This window comes from Pagrus major, chromosome 2 (genome assembly GCF_040436345.1).
Source record: "Pagrus major chromosome 2, Pma_NU_1.0".
NCBI classification, from domain to species: Eukaryota; Metazoa; Chordata; class Actinopteri; order Spariformes; family Sparidae; genus Pagrus; species Pagrus major.
In genome coordinates, this window is record NC_133216.1 from 34,452,155 (window position 1) to 34,471,587 (window position 19,433).

Here is a 19,433-nt window from a genome sequence, read left to right on the forward strand (position 1 = left end):
GGATTAACACAAAACTTGGTACACTGATTGCCAATGGCCTCCTGAGGACAGCTGACGAAGGTGTTACCGATCTGACAATAGGTGGCGCTCTGGTGGCAATTTCATTTTATAATTGGCACTGTGCCCACACCATAACACTTATGGATATGAAACTGATTGGGGTGGTATAGACTGGCATCTGTAACTCACACACCAAAAATCACCAGCAGGTGGCGCTATTATCAACACAATACCGTTTTTGCCTATCAGTTAAGACATGCGCGCACAATAACGGGGCAATGGGTCCGGGTAAGGAGCACGCCCCGACGGCAGCACGCCCCGACCCGCGTGGCCTGCGAGGGCCCGTTCATCGCTGCTTGCAGCTTTAATTATTATTATTTTTATTAGGGCCCGAGCAGTGAAACTGCGAGGACCCTATTGTAATTGCAATGATTATTAGGGCCCGAGCAGTGAAACTGCGAGGTCCCTATTGTTTTTCTCGTGATTCTTATTATTAGGGCCCGAGCAGGAAACCTGCGAGGTCCCTATTGTTTTTGTAGTGATTATTATTTTTTTTATTTTTTTTTTTTCTTTGTCCCAAATGATCGCATCTTTCACTGCCTGAACATACCCCAAAACTCACCAAACTTGGAATATAGATCAGACCTGGCGAAAAATTTTATAATCTGTTGTCGTTGTGAATTTTCACCACTAGGTGGCGCTACAATCAAGGAAAGTGCGTTTTGGCTAATAACTCCCACATACTTTGTCGCACATTCAAAATTCAAAGTTCAGTGAATTGTGCTGAATCTCCTGATATAGGCCACGCCCATTTCCGCCAACCGTTTTTTTTCGCTAGCTCGCGAAATGTCAAAAACCTACTTTTTCGAACTCCTCCCAGGTAATTTCACCGATTTGCACGAAACTTTGCACACAGCATCTGTGGACCCTTCTGACAAAAAGTTATTAAAAGAATTTTGATACACCAAAGAATACTCAAGTTATTAAATAACAACTTCCTGTGGAATCGGGTAACAACAGGAAGTGTTGCATATCTCCACATTGGTGCGTCCAAATGACGTGAAACTCAGGATACTACTTCCCCATGAGCCTCTAAGGCTCTGTGCAAAATCTTGGCCCATGACCACTAGGTGGCGCTATTTAAATTGAAGTATTTTATATCTCGACATTGGTTGGTCGGATTAACACAAAACTTGGTACACTGATTGCCAATGCCCTCCTGAGGATAGCTGACAAAGGGGTTACCGATCTGACACTAGGTGGCGCTCTGGTGGCAGTTTCATTTTATAATTGGCACTGTGCCCACACCATAACACTTATGGACATGAAACTGATTGGGGTGGTATAGACTGGCATTTGTAACTCACACACCAAAAATCACCAGCAGGTGGCGCTATTATCAAGAAAAAACGTTTTTTGCTAATTACTCCCACATAATATGGTGCACATCGTTAAACATTATATCTATATGTTCCCTGAACACAGCCGAACCGTGTGATGTAGGCTACGCCCACATTCGCACTGAATTTCCATTCGCAAATTCGCCAAATGTCGCAAACCTACTTTTTCGAACTCCTCCCAGGCAATTTTTCCAATTTGCACCAAACTTTGCACGCAGCACCTGTGGACCCTCCTGACAAAAAGTTATTAAAAGAAATGTGCTAGTCCACAGAACGCCCAAAATATAAAACAACAATTTCCTGCACACTGTCGTCAAACAGACATTCTTGTGTATCTTGATGAAATACAGTCCGATTAACACAAAACGTTTCCCAGTTGTGTTCCATGGCAAGATGAGCATTTCTACAAAATTTCATGCAAATCGACCAATAGGTGGCGCTTTTATTGCTAAATGACGAAACAGCAGCTTCACTGCCTTCAGTTCTGTTTCCTCTATGGAAGTTGTTGCATGAACAAGCCTCGACAGCAGCATGTAACGACAGCAGCATGACCCGACGGCAGCACGCCCTGACGCGCGTGGACTGCGAGGGCCCGTTCATCGCTTCTTGCAGCTTTAATTAGGGCCCGAGCAGGAAACCTGCGAGGTCCCTATTGTAATCGTAGTGATTCTTATTAGGGCCCGAGCAGGAAACCTGCGAGGTCCCTATTGTTTTTCGAATGATTATTAGGGCCCGAGCAGGGAACCTGCGAGGTCCCTATTGTTTTTCGAATGATTATTATTAGGGCCCGAGCAGGAAACCTGCGAGGTCCCTATTGTAATCGTAATGATTATTATTATTTTTTGTTTTTATTAGGGCCCGAGCAGTGAAACTGCGAGGACCCTATTGTTTTTGTAATTAGGGCCCGAGCAGTGAAACTGCGAGGACCCTATTGTAATTGTAATGATTATTATTAGGGCCCGAGCAGGGAACCTGCGAGGTCCCTATTGTAATTGCAATGATTATTATTATTATTTTTAGTTTTTTTTCTTTGTCCAAAATGATCGCATTTTTCACTGCCTGAATGTGAATGAAAAGTCAATTTTATTTGGCAAACACATTAGGCTTGGCGAAAAATTTTATAATCTGTTGTCGTTGTGATTTTTCACCACTTGGTGGCGCTACAATCAAGGAAAGTGCGTTTTGGCTAATAACTCCCACATACTTTGTCGCACATTCAAAAACCTTATATCCACGCGCTCAGTGAATCGGGCTGAATCTCTTGATATAGGCCACGCCCATTTCCACCTACGGTTTTTTATGCTAGCTCGCAAAATGTCGCAAACCTACTTTTTCGAACTCCTCCCAGGCCATTTCACCGATTTGCACGAAACTTTGCACACAGCATCAGGGGACCCTCATGACAAAAAGTTATTAAAAGAATTTTGGAATTCCAAACAATACTCAAGTTATTAAATAACAACTTCCTATAAAATCGGGTCAAAACAGGAAGTGTTGCATATCTTCACATTGCTTTGTCGAAATGACATGAAACTGAGGATACCACTTTCCCATGAGCCCATAAGGCTCTGTGCGAAATTGTGGTGGACGACCACTAGGTGGCGCTCTTTAAATTGAAGTATTTTATATCTCGACATTGGTGGGTCGGATTAACACAAAACTTGGTACAATTCTTGCCACTGCCCTTCTGAGGACAGCTGACGAAGGTGTTATTGATCTGACACTAGGTGGCGCTCTGGTGGCAGTTTATTTTTAGATTTGGTACTGTGCCCACACCATAACACTTATGGATATGAAATTCATAGGGGTGGTAAAGACTGGCCCCTGTAACTCACACACCAAAGATGACCAACAGGTGGCGCTATTATCAACACAAAGCAGTTTTTGACCAATAACTCCCACATAATTTGTCAGACATTGTTAAACCTTATATCTACGTGTTCCCTGAATTCAGCTGAATTATATGATGTAGGCCACGCCCACGTTTGCGCTAAATTTCCATTCGCAAATGCGCAAAATGTCACAAACCTACATTTTCGAACTCCTCCCAGACAATTTCTCTGATTTGCACCAAACTTTGCACACAGCACCTGTGGACCCTCCTGACAAAAAGTTATTAAAAGAATTTTGATATTCCAAAGAATACTCAAGTTATTAAATAAGAACTTCCTGTAGATTACAGTCAAAAGAGGAAGTGTTGCATATATCCACATTGGTGTGTCCAAATGACGTGAAACTCAGGACAGTACTTCCCCATGAGCCCCTAAGACTCTGTGCAAAATCTTGGCCCATGACCACTAGGTGGCGCTATTTAAATTGAAGTATTTTATATCTCGACATTGGTTGGTCGGATTAACACAAAACTTGGTACACTGATTGCCAATGGCCTCCTGAGGACAGCTGACGAAGGTGTTACCGATCTAACAATAGGTGGCGCTCTGGTGGCAATTTCATTTTATAATTGGCACTGTGCCAACACCATAACACTTATGGATATGAAACTGATTGGGGTGGTATAGACTGGCATCTGTAACTCACACACCAAAAATCACCAGCAGGTGGCGCTATTATCAACACAATACCGTTTTTGGCTATCAGTTAAGACATGCGCGCACAATAACGGGGCAATGGGTCCGGGTAAGGAGCACGCCCCGACGGCAGCACGCCCCGACCCGCGTGGCCTGCGAGGGCCCGTTCATCGCTGCTTGCAGCTTTAATTTTTTGTTATATTTTTTCTTTGTCCAAAATGATCGCATTTTTCACTGCCTGAACATACCCCAAAAGTCACCAAACTTGGAATATAGATCAGACCTGGCGAAAAATTTTATAATCTGTTGTCGTTGTGAACTTTCACCACTAGGTGGCGCTACAATCAAGGAAAGTGCGTTTTGCCTAATAACTCCCATATACTTTGTCGCACATTCAAAAACCTTATATCCACGCGTTCTGTGAATCTTGCTGAATCTCCTGATATAGGCCACGCCCATTTCCGCCTACCGTTTTTTTTCGCTAGCTCGCAAAATGTCGAAAACCTACTTTTTCGAACTCCTCCCAGGCAATTTCACCGATTTCCATGAAACTTTGCAAACAGCATCTGTGGACCCTTCTGACAAAAAGTTATTAAAAGAATTTTGATACGCCAAAGAACACTCAAGTTATTAAATAACAACTTCCTGTGGATTCGGGTCACAACAGGAAGTGCTGCATATCTCCACATTGGTGTGTCCAAATGACATGAAACTCAGGATACTACTTCCCCATGAGCCCCTAAGGCTCTGTGCAAAATCTTGGCCCATGACCACTAGGTGGCGCTCTTTTAATTGAAGTATTTTATATCTCGACATCGGTTGGTCGGATTAACACGAAACTTGGTAGCATTATTGCCAATGCCCTCCTGAGGCCAGCTGATGAAGGTCTTACCCATCCGACACTAGGTGGCGCTCTGGTGGCAATCTACGTTTATATCTGGCACTGTGCCCACACCATAACACTTATGGATATGAAATTCATAGGGGTGGTATAGACTTGCCCCTGTAACTCACACACCAAAAAAGACCAGCAGGTGGCGCTATTATCAACACAAAACCGTTTTTGGCTATCAGTTAAGACATGCGCGCACAATAACGGGGCAATGGGTCCGGGTAAGGAGCACGCCCCGACAGCAGCACGCCCCGACAGCAGCACACCCCGACAGCAGCACACCCCGACGCGCGTGGACTGCGAGGGCCCGTTCATCGCTGCTTGCAGCTTTAATTTTTTATGTTTTCTGAAATCATACTTTGTGATGATTAAAGACTTCCTGACCTGCTAGAAGGACCAAGGAATCAAGGAATATGACTCTCCTTTGTAGTATGTGTGAGAGAAGACGCCGCCAGATTTGTGGACTTCTACGTGGTGTCCGCTGATAATGTAGTGGGCTGGTCTGGACAGAAAATGCCAGGGCTGAATTTTTGTCCCAGTCCACCCCTGGCCGGGCCTATAAGTTCTTTGTTCAGTCTCTGTGTGACTGAAATGAGCCATATTTCGTAGGCCTAATAATGAAGCCTAATCTTCCGAGTGCATTTCAATTTACATTCTTGAATAACATATGCTCATGTATTCCTAGTTTTGTGGACTATAATAAAAAAGTCATGTCATTATAGGCTACATTATAGAAGGTACTGGTCTATTGTGTTTCCTTAGTCTGCCAAGGTAATTTGTTTATCTAACAAGATCTAGGCTATTTGATTATTCTATATAGGTTATTTGGATGTCTTGTTGAAAGTAACTAAAAAGTAGTGAAATAATTAATATGTTACTTTACGCAGACTAATATTGTAACGTAATGTTACTTTAACATGAAGGTTGGCACTCGTAGACAGTAATAATTAAATTCTCACCCCGCTGACATAAGTAACAGTGGGCCTGCCTATCTATCTGCCATCCGTCTATCTATCCATCCATCCATAGACAGATAAGCTACAGTGGGCCTGTCTATCTATCTATCTGTCTATCTGTCTATCCGTCTATCCGTCTATCCGTCGACAGATAAGCTACAGTGGGCCTGTCTATCTATCTGTCTATCTGTCTATCCGTCTATCCATCGACCGATAAGCTACAGTGGGCCTGTCTATCTATATATCGATCCATCCATCGACAGATCGATAGAGTGATACAGTGATAGATAGGCAGGTCCACTGTAGCTTATGTCACTGGGGTGAGGATGGAATTATTATGGCTAGCTAGCTTGCTAAACCCCTGTTAAGTGTCTTAATGTTAGCAGACTACCAAAACAGCAACATAATGTGACAGAAAATGTGACATGTCAGAAATACATATGCCAGCGGCAATTCAATGAGATAGTTGTATATATCAGGATATGACACCACCAGCTACTCTGTGGGATTGTTCGTCTACTTTAATGGAGGCAGACTGAGAGGACACTCATCCACCCCCATTTCTGTCATTTTTTCTATGTAACGACTTGATTTCTGATCCGCAACGACATGATATAATTACTTGCCTGACTGGCCATAGTATTTTGGATCCTAATACCTAAAAAGACTATGGTTTTCTTAATTTATGCTGTTAAATTAGCAAAGTCATCAGAAATTGTATTGACCAAGGTTTGTTCCAGAATTGCAAACAAAATGTCATGGAGCGCAAAGCAGAAAGCTGGCAACATAACTGCAAAGCTGTAAATGAAGCCAAATGTCTGATCATCGAGAAAGATACAGAGTCAACTATAAACAAAAGGACATGCTATCAAAAAATAAAAGAGCAATAGTTTTATGATTATGCAAACAAGTTGTTTCCAAGTTCTAAGATTTTTCTTTAAAGATGACTTTTTTTTTGCTTTTTTAGCATGGCACAGTGCAGAGGGAATGATCAAGTCTGATTAGATGCCTGACTTCAATCCCAAAACATTGCCTTTTTCACATACTGTATCACTCAGGTTTCTATTCAAAACAAAATGTTAAACTAGAATTACCACTTCAGGGTTGTATCCCTCCGTGCAGCAGTCAAGTGGCAGTTTACATGCATGTCCAGACTCGTATAATCTATGTAGTAATGACTTTGAAGCAATAAAAGGTATTAAGTGTAGTTCTTGTTGAAATGGATTTTCTCACTATATTGACATGTACGATTCCAATGAATAATTTTCAGTGAGAAACAAGCTGTCGTCACTTCAAGATCAACATCAGCAAAAATAATGAGTTTTGATGATGTTGACATACAGCAGAAGTCAACCATCAGGGCTACAAATTTTAAAACATGGCTGCATTACACACATCTTCAACCTGGCAGCAAAGAATATCTCTACAATCAGCACAGTTTCAAGGTGGGCATCCAAGATTAGTGTCACCAAATCAGTATCTCACCAAATGTGAAATACGGTCACAAGTTCCCCTTCTTTTCCTGAGTTGTGGTGATGAATAATGGCCAGAGAAAAATTTATGCAGATCATTATGATGTCACGGTGAAGTTGACCTTTGACCTTTTGGATATAAAATGTCATCATTTTATCATTGTACCCTATTATACATTTGTGTGATGTTTTGTCATAATTACAGTATGAATTCTTGAGTTCATCCTTGAGTCCAAGTGGATGTTTGTGTCACATTTGAAAATTCCCTGTGATATGGTGTTCACAAAAGTGGGACAATATGAGGTGACAGTGGTCTCACTCACGTTCAAACACGTGTCAATGGTTTCACAAATTCATGCCGTCTTCCTAGTAGGGATAAACCCAGTATTAAATGGGCCCTTGGGCTAAATTTAAAAAGAACTTAGTATCAAATGCACAGTTTTTGACAGCCTAGCTCGTAGTTCCTCTCCCATTTCCCCATCTACCTCAGGTATGTTATGCTACCAGGAGCCCACAGAGTTAATTAAATTATACAAACATGTGCTAATAGCCGTTAGTAACCATTAGTTAGCTGAATGGTTCAGCTATGCGGTCATGAATTCTGTTTGACATGGGGAAAGCATCATCCAACTGTCCTTCAGATACACTCAGACTCAAGTACATCTATTAGGCAATTAGGCTCCTAATTTAGATGTTTTCTGAACAGCTTGGATAATGCTTTCACCATTTCAGACAGAATTCATGAATGCATAGCTAAATACTAATAGTAACAGTTATTAACCCATGTACGTATGTATGTATGTATGTATATACTGTAGTCATGCTACAGTCTGCAGGATGCTCATATGTGTAACCCGTGTTACCACTGTATTTTTTTGTGTAGTTTTGAGTAATAACTTAATTTGTTTTACATTTCTTTAATCACAACATTATAGAGTCACTAACAGTGAATTTTTAAAAATTGCTGTTAAAAATTCATAAATAACTTTATCTGATTTATTATCACATTATACTCTATAATAGTTAATTGTTCAAAATAGTACTGGCTCAGTATTCAAGAATGTTTATATAGAGCACAAGAAAGTAAAGCAATTGTTCATTCTGTTCTTAAATTGTTATTTTTTTTCTCTTAAAGAGGTCACAAAAAGAACTGATAAAGTACCAGATAAATAAGCAGTAATGGTAACGTTTCCCATCCCTACTTCCTAATGTGACTCCTCATGTACCATTAATGCTCACCAATCAGACGTGGCCCTTGTTGGCAGCAATTCATATCTTTAAGTTCTCGTTTTTTCATTAGATCAGTTAATATTTTGATGGTATATCAATGTGGTAATGCTCCATCACATGTTTTAAATCTATTACATAGTGAATATTGAACTAAAGCTTGACTATAAAGAAAAGAAAATTGCAATATCGGTCAGAAAAAAAATCGCAATTGGATTTAAGATATAATTTTCACAAAAATGGGATGTTAGGATGGACAGACGGACAACCTGAGAACATAAAACCTCCAGCCACAGCCACTGCCAGTGTGAAGGCATAAAAATGCAAAGTGATCTAAAGATGCTGCAAAGCTACTGTGCCACCCTAACCAGAACATGATTGTTGAGTCACAGCAGACAACTGTGGCTCCATGGCTATGACTGTGGACTAAAGCAAGGCATTTCTTTAAGGAAATATGAAAAGATTGTTGAGTACCTGATGTCCCAGAACGTCTCTATGGGAGCGTCAGGATTCCACAGGTCTATGGTCTCTGGCTGGTGCAGAACTAACAGAGCCTGGAAGGAGACAGGGAAGGAGACAGGGAAGGAGATGGCAGAAGACAGGCGAAGAGAGAGGAGGAAGAGAAAGAACCAGGAGGAGGAGACAAAACAATGGTTTGGGCTGAGTGGAGACTTTACAGTAAAAAGTAAATTAATGCACAATAGCGAAATGTCTCTTGAATCAGATCTTTAAGACAGACCTGTCCACACTGTTACTTGCAAGTGATCAGGACTCTCATTTATAAATATTGCGTACGCACAAAACGGGGCATATGCCACTTGACCATTAAAGACAGCAATAATTATTTGTGATAACTATACAATAAGCACCAATAAGTGTAAGAGATATAAACCAACTCAAATTCTGTTCCATATTCCATTGGCACTGTCTCACCATCACAACACCCCCCCCCCCCCCCCCCCCCCAACCCTATCCCTTATTAATATTTTCTGTTAGTGTGGATATATCACTCAGTATGATGTTAGTTGCCGTATTGTGTACTGCTGTCGGGTGCACAGAGCGCACTGTAGACGTTTGCACTGTCTTGTGCTATAATCAACATCTATGTCTTATCAGCATCAAGCTGCAGGAAATTTGGAGACATCCATGAGGATGTCATGAGGGCAATTGAGCCAGTTAACAGTGTTCCGATAGTAGTTTCAAGGGTCACAGTGCCCATCAAAGTGACCCCCCACCCTGTCAGGGATGCATCCATTGTCATGGCTACCCTGGATGACACCGCCTCCAGTGGGACGCCCAACACGAGGGCTGATGGGTTCCTCCATGGGCGGAGAGCTGTCACACATGCAGGTGTTATTCTTTACCCTGTGAGTCAGGTGACGCCATGGGCACAGGCTTAACGCCATTAAAAATTCTAGACATCTTTCTGGGGACAGGGCAACAAGCAACACAAGGTAACATAATGTTAAACATACGACATCGGTGGTCAGAGAAAAGGGCACCTATACATTTGATGTCTGGACTCTCTATACCATGAGATAACGCTACTTCAGTATCACCTTTTGTGTGAGTAAGACCAGTCCGATCACATGATAAGACTCTTAAAGGTTCAGATTTGGTTCAGAGTTGAAATAGGCCAAATATTACAAATTGTTTACGCAGGCTTTCAATAGTTATAGCAAGAAGTTCCATATCATGTAGAAGTTTGGAGTTTGATGGGACTGTTTATACCTGATAACCCACAACTGTGTTTTAAAGGCCCTGAAACAGCAAAGAACTAGCTGCGACAGAGGCTGACTGCTGCATAGTGTCTTCTGTGTCTCGGCCAAAAAGCTGCACTTGAACAAACCACAAAGACAAGATTGTCCGTGGCTTAGAAGAGTTAATTCTACCTCTTTCTCTTTGGCCATGATTCACTGTAAAGACCCATTGATCAGCAGGCTCATTTAAATTCAGCTGCTCTGATGCACTTCTATCAGTCTGGATTTGACACTGTTGTTGAGTGTTACGTTGTGAGTGACACAAAAGGCACTTGGAAATCAGATATGAGCGTTTGCACCGAGACACATCTGTAGTAGTCTGATTTGAATTGCATTTCAAACTATCTCCGAATGTGTGTTTGGATCCAATTTGCAAAAATCGCATTACATGTGGTGTACTATCCAAACTTCCTTAAATCAATCTGGAGATGCAGAAAAAACTGATTAAGGCTGGCAGTCGGAACAAGGCTCATGAGACTTTATCTTTGTTGTGTCTCCAATACATAGATTATGCAGTTAATTACCACACCTGCGAAGAGAACCAGGCCTTCACTGATCTTTATTCATATTAGAGACACACCTTTAATTAGGGCCCGAGCACTGACAGTGCGAAGGCCCTATTGTATCTGTTAGGATTATTAGGGCCTGAGCAGGATACCTGCAAAGGCCCTATTGTATCTGTAAGGAATATTATTCTTTTTAATCTGCCCACGAGATCGCATATTTGGCGTTATTCCTGGTGGACGTGGCAGTGCATTCAATTTCGATGACCCCCTTATGGCTTTTCCCATTTTGTAGGTACCCATTTCTATGTCTGGTATTTTATTTAACTTGTCCCACAGATTTAATGCTACAGACTTCACAGTCACTAAGTATCATTATCATACCTTGATGATGACAACATGTCAAAAGCTTTCGCCTACATTATTCCTGGTGGGCGTGGCGATGCGGTTAATTTCGATGACCCCCTTATGGCTTTTCCCGTTCTGTACGAACCCAATTTCTAAGCCTCGCACTTTAACTAACTCGTCCTACAGATTTAACACCACAGACTTCACATTCACTCAGTAGCATCCTCATACCTTCAACAGTCTGTGTTGTACCTGGTGGGAGTGGCGGTGCGGTCAATTTCGATCCTTCGCCATCACGCAGGAAGTCTCTATAACTTCAACATACAATTTCCCATCTGCACCAAATTGGTCACACATGTAGAGGGTTTAACCATCAATCCCTTCTATGCATTAATACTGCGTCATATCCATCGCGCCACCCACTGGCCACAGGAATTCACTGAAGATGTCACTGTTGTGTTTTGTGTGACACGTATCCCATTTAGGTAGGAAATTTCCACAGGCAACGGGCGAGCACAGATCTGGGCACGCGGCCTCCGACGGTGCCATGGCCCGACGTACGTGGGGCGAGGGCCCGTTCATCACTGCTTGCAGTTTAAACTATTAGCCTGCGAATCTCGTGCGAGGACCTATTGTATCTGTAAGGATTCTTTATTATTATACTTCTTTGTCCTTCCAAACGAGCGCATTTTTCGCGGCCTGAACATACCCCAAAACTCACCAAACTGGGAACATACGTCACATGTGCACGCCCACATCAGAATTCAAAATGAATGGGGGTGGGTGGGGCCAGGGGACTCCATAGCGCCACCTAACGTCAAGTCAGGCCGCGAAAACATTCTCGGATCGTCTTAAAATTTAGAGGAGTCATGGGTCTCAAGGATTTAGGCAGGAATTATTTTTGTAGGAATTTTTGCCGCAACAGGAAGTCGGCCATCTTGAATGGCGTGCGGTGAATCTCATTTTTCCAACGCTGTTTTCGGGACTTTAGGATGTTCGCAGACTCACCAAATTTGTCACGTAGCTCCCTACCCATGACTAGGTTAATTCAGTACCACAACTGCCCTCATGCGCGGCACGACAGCTCAGTAGCGCCCCCTAACGCCCCCCTTATGGGTTTTCCCATTCATTTTTTTTCATGTCTATGCCTCATACTTTATTTAACTCGTCCTACAGATTTGACGCCACAGACTTCACACTCACTAAATATCATCGTTAGACCTTGATGATGAAAAGTTGTGAAGAGCTTTCACCTCCGATATACCTGGTGGGCATGGCAGTGCGGTGACCCCTTATGGCTGTTCCCATTCTGTAGGAAGACATTTATATGCCTCGTACATTGTTTAACTTGGCCTACAGATTTTTACGCCACAGACTTCCCAGTCACTAAGTCTCATCCTCATGCCTTGATGATGAAAAGTTGCGAAAAACTTTCTAATACTTTAATAATACTTTTTAATATCAAAATAAATCTCCTTGAGGTCTTTTTGAGCCATAAGCCATTTTGCCAAGACAGCTTAAATATAAACTTGTAGGTTTATGCAACAGTTTGGTTTAGTCACCGTTGTTTATACACAGAGATTCAGTGTTTAATTTTGTAGGCTAAAGCGTTTTTTTCTCTCACCAGACAAGCGCTGAGGAGCACACGGATGAAGCGGATTTGTGCCTGAAAAATATGGATACGAAATGCTGCAAGTTGCATTTTTCTAGCAGTTTTTGAACTCACTTATAGGTTAAATGTATTCCCAACTCTTCAGCGCAAGTGGCAGAGCTTCACCACTCATCAACATGCTCAGGCAACTGCACATAGAGCCCTGCTCCCCTAAGGGTCTGCCGGCATTTCTTTGCGCTGGCCAGTTCTGTTCCTCCTTGACTCCTTTCCAATCACAGAAAACTAAAGATATTACCCATTCCACAGATTTTGCCCGCTTCCATGTTAACCATTTACTGAGTGATTTTCAAGGAGGCGCACCATTAACTTAGCAAAATAAAATGTCAAAAATAGACAGCTCCAACAAACCAACCAGCGATGGGTTGAGCCTATGGCCGACAGACGATAAATTCATCCAGTTGCCCAACCCTCATCTCCACCTCTGTTGCTTCCATTCATTTTTTTTAATGTATTTTGGCCTTTTTATGGCTTTATTTCAATAGGACAGCTTAGAGATGACAGAAAAATAGGATGAGAGAAAGGGGGGACGGCAAGCAGCAAAGGGCCACAGGTCGGACTCAAACCCTGGGCTGCTGCAGCGAGGACCAAGCCGCTGTACATGGGACGTGCGCTCTACCAACTGAGCTACAGGGGCACTCTTTTTCTTTTTCTTATCCATCTCTTCTGAGCCCACTGACTTAATGAAAGTGAAAAAACATGTTTCTGGAGTTCAACTTTAATGTACAAATAGTACACATTCAGTATATTCTTAATGCCCTTAAATGTGTAATTTGTAAGATATGGTCAGAATTTGAAGGTTGCTCCAAAACTATAGGTGGCAACATATCACCAAAGTAACCGACAACTGCTGCTCTTTTCTAGCTATCCTTGGCTGTAGCTAGCTACCGTTAGCTAAATTGCAAGCTCATGGCTCAGTTAGCCACAGAGCCAGTTGCACCAGTTTGCCTGGCCCAGGGAGCTTGGATCACCAGACTATGACTGAGATTTGAAGACACGGCAGGTGGGCACAGGAGAGGCATGAAGTGGCAGAGGTGAGAGAGAGAGTTGGACATCAGCAGCAGGCGAAAATGGCATGTAGAGCTGGGATATTTTTATCAGAAATACTTTATATATAATATAATATATATAATATATCTTACTTGCTGAACTGAGGATTTATTTTAAACCAACTAGAGGTTATTGTGGAAAGACAACATTTTTATTTCTTGTCATGTTTGAATTAATTGTGTTTGCAGCTATTAGTTCGGTAAAGGAGAGAACCTTGAACTCAAATAGTTGTATTTTTCTGTTTTGTAAGGGAAATATGTGTAAAATATTTCCTTTCCATTTATTACAGTGAAGGCTAAGAGACGCTTGCGGAACGTGGCAAACTTGCCCAGTATATCTGTCCCAGCTGAAGTTCGACTTTTGAAGTAAAGATGGGCTGGAGCTGGCTTGTTGGACGGGCCGGAGCTAGCTGGTTAACAAGTTAACTTCAGTAAACCTCTCTACAACTCAGTAAATAGATGTCCTTGACATAACTTCAACACTGTTGTTTTATCACATCTAGCTCATGTTAGTTCATTATTCGAATGCTTTAAACTTAAATTCTGGCCATATCTTACAAACTACTCCTTGAATGTTTATTGAGAAACTAACTGAAAACAAGAAAACACTCCTTCCAAGTCAAAATTTTACAAATTGCACTCTTGTCCTCAGTCATGAAAATAAGAGGAATCAGTCATGCATTAAGTGAATGAGTGGGTTTACACTGACCTCCATGGCTTCTTGTGACAGCTGGGTGGTGTTGGTTAGAGGCACTAGCTGCACTAGGCCAGTGATGAGCTCTGCTGTGCTGCTCTGCATCTCTGGAGCTTGCTTCACTGGGTTCTAACAAACAACATACAGACACAAACGATTAGGAGCAATTTCAAAAACGTATTTATCATCTCAGTCATAAATACAAGTGAAATGAACGACGCTGACGTGAAAAAAGTAGAACCAAAATGTTTGTAAGTATGTATAGGTGCATAAAAACCTGCATGCAAGAAAAGTTCTGTGAAGAAATGTATCTGGGTATATCTACGTATAATTGTACATGAGTCATTTTGAAATGAATGTGGTGGCAGACTCACATGCAACATGAGTTTGGGGTCAGCGTGGATGAGTTTGACCAGAGCAAGAAGGAGGCACTTGTAACTTCGAGTGTCAAGTTCTGTGACTTTCTCTTTGAATTTAAGGCTGGTGGTCATCTTCCCTTTAAATGTCAAACTCTGTGGGAGGGCAATAGACAACAAAGAAGATTCACATTAGATTCAGGCACATACCTTTCAAACTACATTGTAGCATCCAAAGAATATGTTCAATGGGACAGGATGAATTCCAGCTGTTAATTACACGGTCTGAATGAATTCAGTGAAATGAACTTCTGAGTAGAATTTAATTATGTTAACATTTGTACTCATTTAATTTAGGAGCAAACATGTTGTAACAGAAAAATATCGTAGATGTCTAAAAGTACAAGCAGGGATGCAGGAAAGTAAATTCCAAACCACAGAGATTAGTAGCTACACAATCACTGGGAGCTGAACAGACTTATAAAAACATCTTTCTCTCAGGTGTCCTGCACAGACATGAGTTGATGATGCATCATCATCAGCACATTCAAAATAAGCACACCTCTTCCTCACACGCAGGGGGGGCAGTCTGGTGAGATACCTCACTCATGGTATCAGAGAACCGGGGTTACTTTTTGACCTAAGGTTCTCTTTCAAACATTCGCTCGCCCAACTGCAAATGTTTGAAGTGAAGCCCAACTGGCCGCCAAACCTATGTTTGGCTCCGCAGCCTGAAGCCCATTGGGAAGTAGGGAAAAAGCTGCTAGGTCAAGGGCAAGACACACTAGACAAGGGTTCCTTGGTACAAAGGCCGGATCAGGCCATAGCAGCGCAACAAGCGTCCCCTGTGGTAAACTGAAGACAGTCAGGGTGTACAGAGAATGCATGAACATCACTGACCTGCTATGCAGATGCCAGTGCCAGCAAAAGAGCAGTCTTAGGTGAGAGCACTTTTAGATCCACCTGTTCTAAAGGCCATCAAAACCAACATGGCCCACTGCAATGGCAGCCAAGTAAACCTTAACTGTGGAGAAGGCTTTGCCCTTCCCATCTATCCCCAATGATGCATCCAGGTCTCTCAGGGAAAAGAACATGGGGCACTGAGCGTTCTCGCTTGAGGCGTACAGATCCACAGTGGGGTGGATGGAGTTTCCATTCCCCATAAAGAGCATTGCCTCTGGAAAGCAAGTCTGCTCCACAGTTCCGTACTCCCGGGATGTGAGTGGCTCTCAGTGACAGGAGGAGCACACTGCTCCACAAAATCAGTCTGTGAGCCAGTGTGTGCAACCGAGGGGACAGAAGTCCACCCTGACGGTTAATGTATGCCATGACAGACGTATTTGTCTGACCGTATGAGTGCATGGTGACCCCTTATGTAGGGAAGAAAGTGCCTCAGTGCTAGGGATACTGCCAGTAGTTCCAGGCAATTCATGCGGGTGAAACAAAGGTGAGGACCCCATTCCCCGTTCACAATCCTGCCCTGTCCATCGTGACCACCTTCCTGGCCAGGACGGGTCCCATTGAAATCCTCTGTGTCAGCAGAGTAAGTCAGCTTACCGTTTTTAGGTAATATGCCATGTTTGTAGTCGAGCTGTGATATACAAACTGTTGTTTGCAAACTTTGCATTCGACTTTTTTTCCATTTTCTATTTTTATAAAATGCTGCCACACTGCTGATGTCTTTGACATGGTAGAATAGGAATGACTGTAAATGAAACGCTTAAAAATAAATAAATATTTAACAAACAACTGGACCTAGGCCTTCTAGTACGTTCTTCAATCTGTTGTCTGTAGTGGGTTGGGCTAATCCAAAATAGTGAAAACAAGGGGGGTGTTCTGAAGACACACTGTTACCTGTGAAACAGGGGTGCTCTGAAAACACGCCCCATTAGCACTTGGGGATGGAGAGGACCCGCTGCGTGTTTACGCACTGCCATACCAGCATGTAATTAACACGCCAAAAATCTACCGATCAGAATTTTGGTCGAGCCAGAACGTATCGACCAATAAATCGACCAGTCGACTAGGAGATTACAGCCCTAGAAAGCCCCTTAGGTATAGACAGCCTAAGGGGATGACAACTATAGCTGATGCCATCAGTCCCAGCAGCCGTTGGCATGTTCTGAAGGGTAACAACTTTAGCCTGTGGAACTCTCTATGCTGACAGGTGGGTTCTGTCAGGGAGGCACCGAGTCAGGGGTTAGAGCAAAAAAAAGAGATTTTCAGACTGTCAGTCAGAATACTCTTTTCCTGATTCACTCTGAACCCTTAGCTCTCCAGGTGTAGCAGAAGCAACTTTGTGTGCTCCAATGCCTCCTGACTGGACTCTGCGGCCAGAAGCCAGTCGTAGACGTATGTGGCTATGGGTATGCCCTGCTTCCTGAGAGGTAGGCTCAAAGAGAGTCTGAACGGCAGGATCATATACTCGTAGATTGTGCCCTGGAAGGCAAATCTCAGGTACTTTCTGTGAGGACCATATATTGGTATGTGATATGCATCCTTCAGGTTGACTGAAGTGAACCAGTCACCACACCACAGGGGTCACAGTGTGAGAGGCCTACACTGGTGAAGTGCTTGTTTTTCAACAGTGATTATTTTGTGCATTTTTTTTGTACGCATTAGTGCACTTGGCAACATGCCTGATTGCACTGGGGACAACTTTATTGATTTTTTGGGATACATGAGAGCACTTATGAGACATACAGGGAGAATGTGAACGGCTACCGCTGGTGAAGTCTCTCTTCTGCGCCCTCTGTCTTCTTCTCCTCACACTACTTTTGCATGGTTGCAACAGCAGGGCCGAACAGCCCGTTCAGGTCCACGCCCTCATCCAGGATGTCATGCTACTGCTTGTCATATAGATCTGAAAGGTTGAGCCATCGCGCCCGTTCCTGGTTTATCATGGTGAGCTGGAGGCAGTGGTCAGTGATGACACATATTTATTCCCACAACTCAGTCGCTGGCAACGCAGTTATCTGCTCCTGAAATCAGCCTGATATGCCAGGAGTAGAGAGGAGGCATTCAGAGCCCTCAGCGATGTGGCAACCGACTTATAGGCTCTGTCAGTCATGGAGGACTGCAGGCAGTCAGCCTTGGCGGGCAGGGTGGAGCCAGAGGCAGACATAGTCAGTCTCTGCTTCGGGTGTAGGTCAGAGGCTACCAGGGGCTAAACTGGGGGCATGTGGTAAATGGATTTTTCCTTTGTGTCCACACAGTCAAAGGCTGACAGGGTTAGCAGCAGAAAAGGGATTCTGCCAACAGGACATGATCTCCTCCAAACATTCAGGGAAGATGGGAAGGAGCTGCCTGGCTTCCCATTTAGCTTTTGGCAGCCTCTTTCCCTCATAGCGGGACACTGAGGTTTCAGCCTGCACCTTCAGCCATGGCATATCTAGCTTTTCAGCTGCCCTTCTGCATACCTCATGCAAATCCATACCTCCGCTAAGCGAGGGAGGGGCCCCGTCAACTTCTCCCCCCGCAGCCAGTGCCGTTGGCTGAGCTACCTAGACTGGTGGAAAGGCAGAATCATCATCGTCCTCCCCTTCGGAGAGGAGAATGTCAGACGAAGGATCTGAGTCATCAGACTCCTTGTCATTGTCCAACAGTGAGCCGGAATTTTCAGCTGGCAGGCAAACATCGATTCCCTCTGGCAGGGGAGTGTCACCCCAGCTCACACCTGGCATGGCAGAGACTTCACCCTCCGTTTAAGGCGCCACTGTTGTCAGCAGAAGGTCCTGGGTGCCAAGGCTTGTGGTGTTACTGTTCGGCAACACACTAACAGGTGAGCTACGGTTAGCTGTACTGTTACACAACACGGAAAAATTAGCTCCCGGTGATCGAGTGGTTAGCTTAATCTCTGGACAGTTAAGCTAATATTCCCATTGGCAGTAATGTTGGGAGATTTTGCTTTCTGAGTGAAAAGCGAGAAGAGGTTTTTGAATGAGCTGACGACGATGCATCACCCTCTCTTATAGGGAGAGGACGTGCCTTTTGATACAGTTGTCACGACTGTCAGCCATTGTGGCTGGCGTAATGAAATTGGGCTTCTGAGGACTACGCAGAGGAGCGTACCCCATAGTGAGATACCGAGAAGAACTCATAATAATAAATAATAAACATAAATAATAACTGTTACAGCAAGCCCAGCTAATCAGCCAAGATCTGAGGAGGCGCTGTCTACTTTACCATCCAACTCAGAGAGGTGTGTACAGCAGAGTCAATAAATGCCTCATCTTAAAGCTGCTATGTGAAAACAATATTATTGTAGATTACATCAAACATGTAAGGCACTGCAGATGGATAAATGTTTTGTTTTTGTAATGTTTATGTATTGAAAAGATGCAGCTTTTATTTTGTAGACTACTGTAGTGTGATTATCGGAACGATTTTCTGAATAAAAGGGGAATTTAAATGATGAAAAGTAGCAATGTGCAGTAATACAGATCATTGAGGATGCCATACACTGAGATGTATCGCGACGCATCGAGAGTTGTTTTGCATTCTAATCGTTGACAGCTGAATCGTAATCTAATCGAATCGTGAGGCCATGTAGATTAAAGTAAACTTACAAGTCAGTTTT

At 43.1% G+C, this 19,433-nt stretch overlaps 1 protein-coding gene across 5 annotated transcripts in view; it reads right to left on the minus strand.

Moving 5' to 3' along the window:
* nf1a (neurofibromin 1a) overlaps nt 1-19,433 on the minus strand; it is a 212,578-nt gene that overhangs the window by 122,559 nt on the left and 70,586 nt on the right. For all 5 annotated transcript variants that reach the window (XM_073480933.1, XM_073480939.1, XM_073480948.1 and 2 more), the window contains 3 exons: nt 14,873-15,010; nt 14,514-14,627; nt 8,950-9,029 (listed from right to left, as the gene is read on the minus strand). In XM_073480933.1, the coding sequence (XP_073337034.1) occupies nt 8,950-9,029; nt 14,514-14,627; nt 14,873-15,010 (332 nt within the window). The remainder of the gene's footprint in view (nt 1-8,949; nt 9,030-14,513; nt 14,628-14,872; nt 15,011-19,433) is intronic.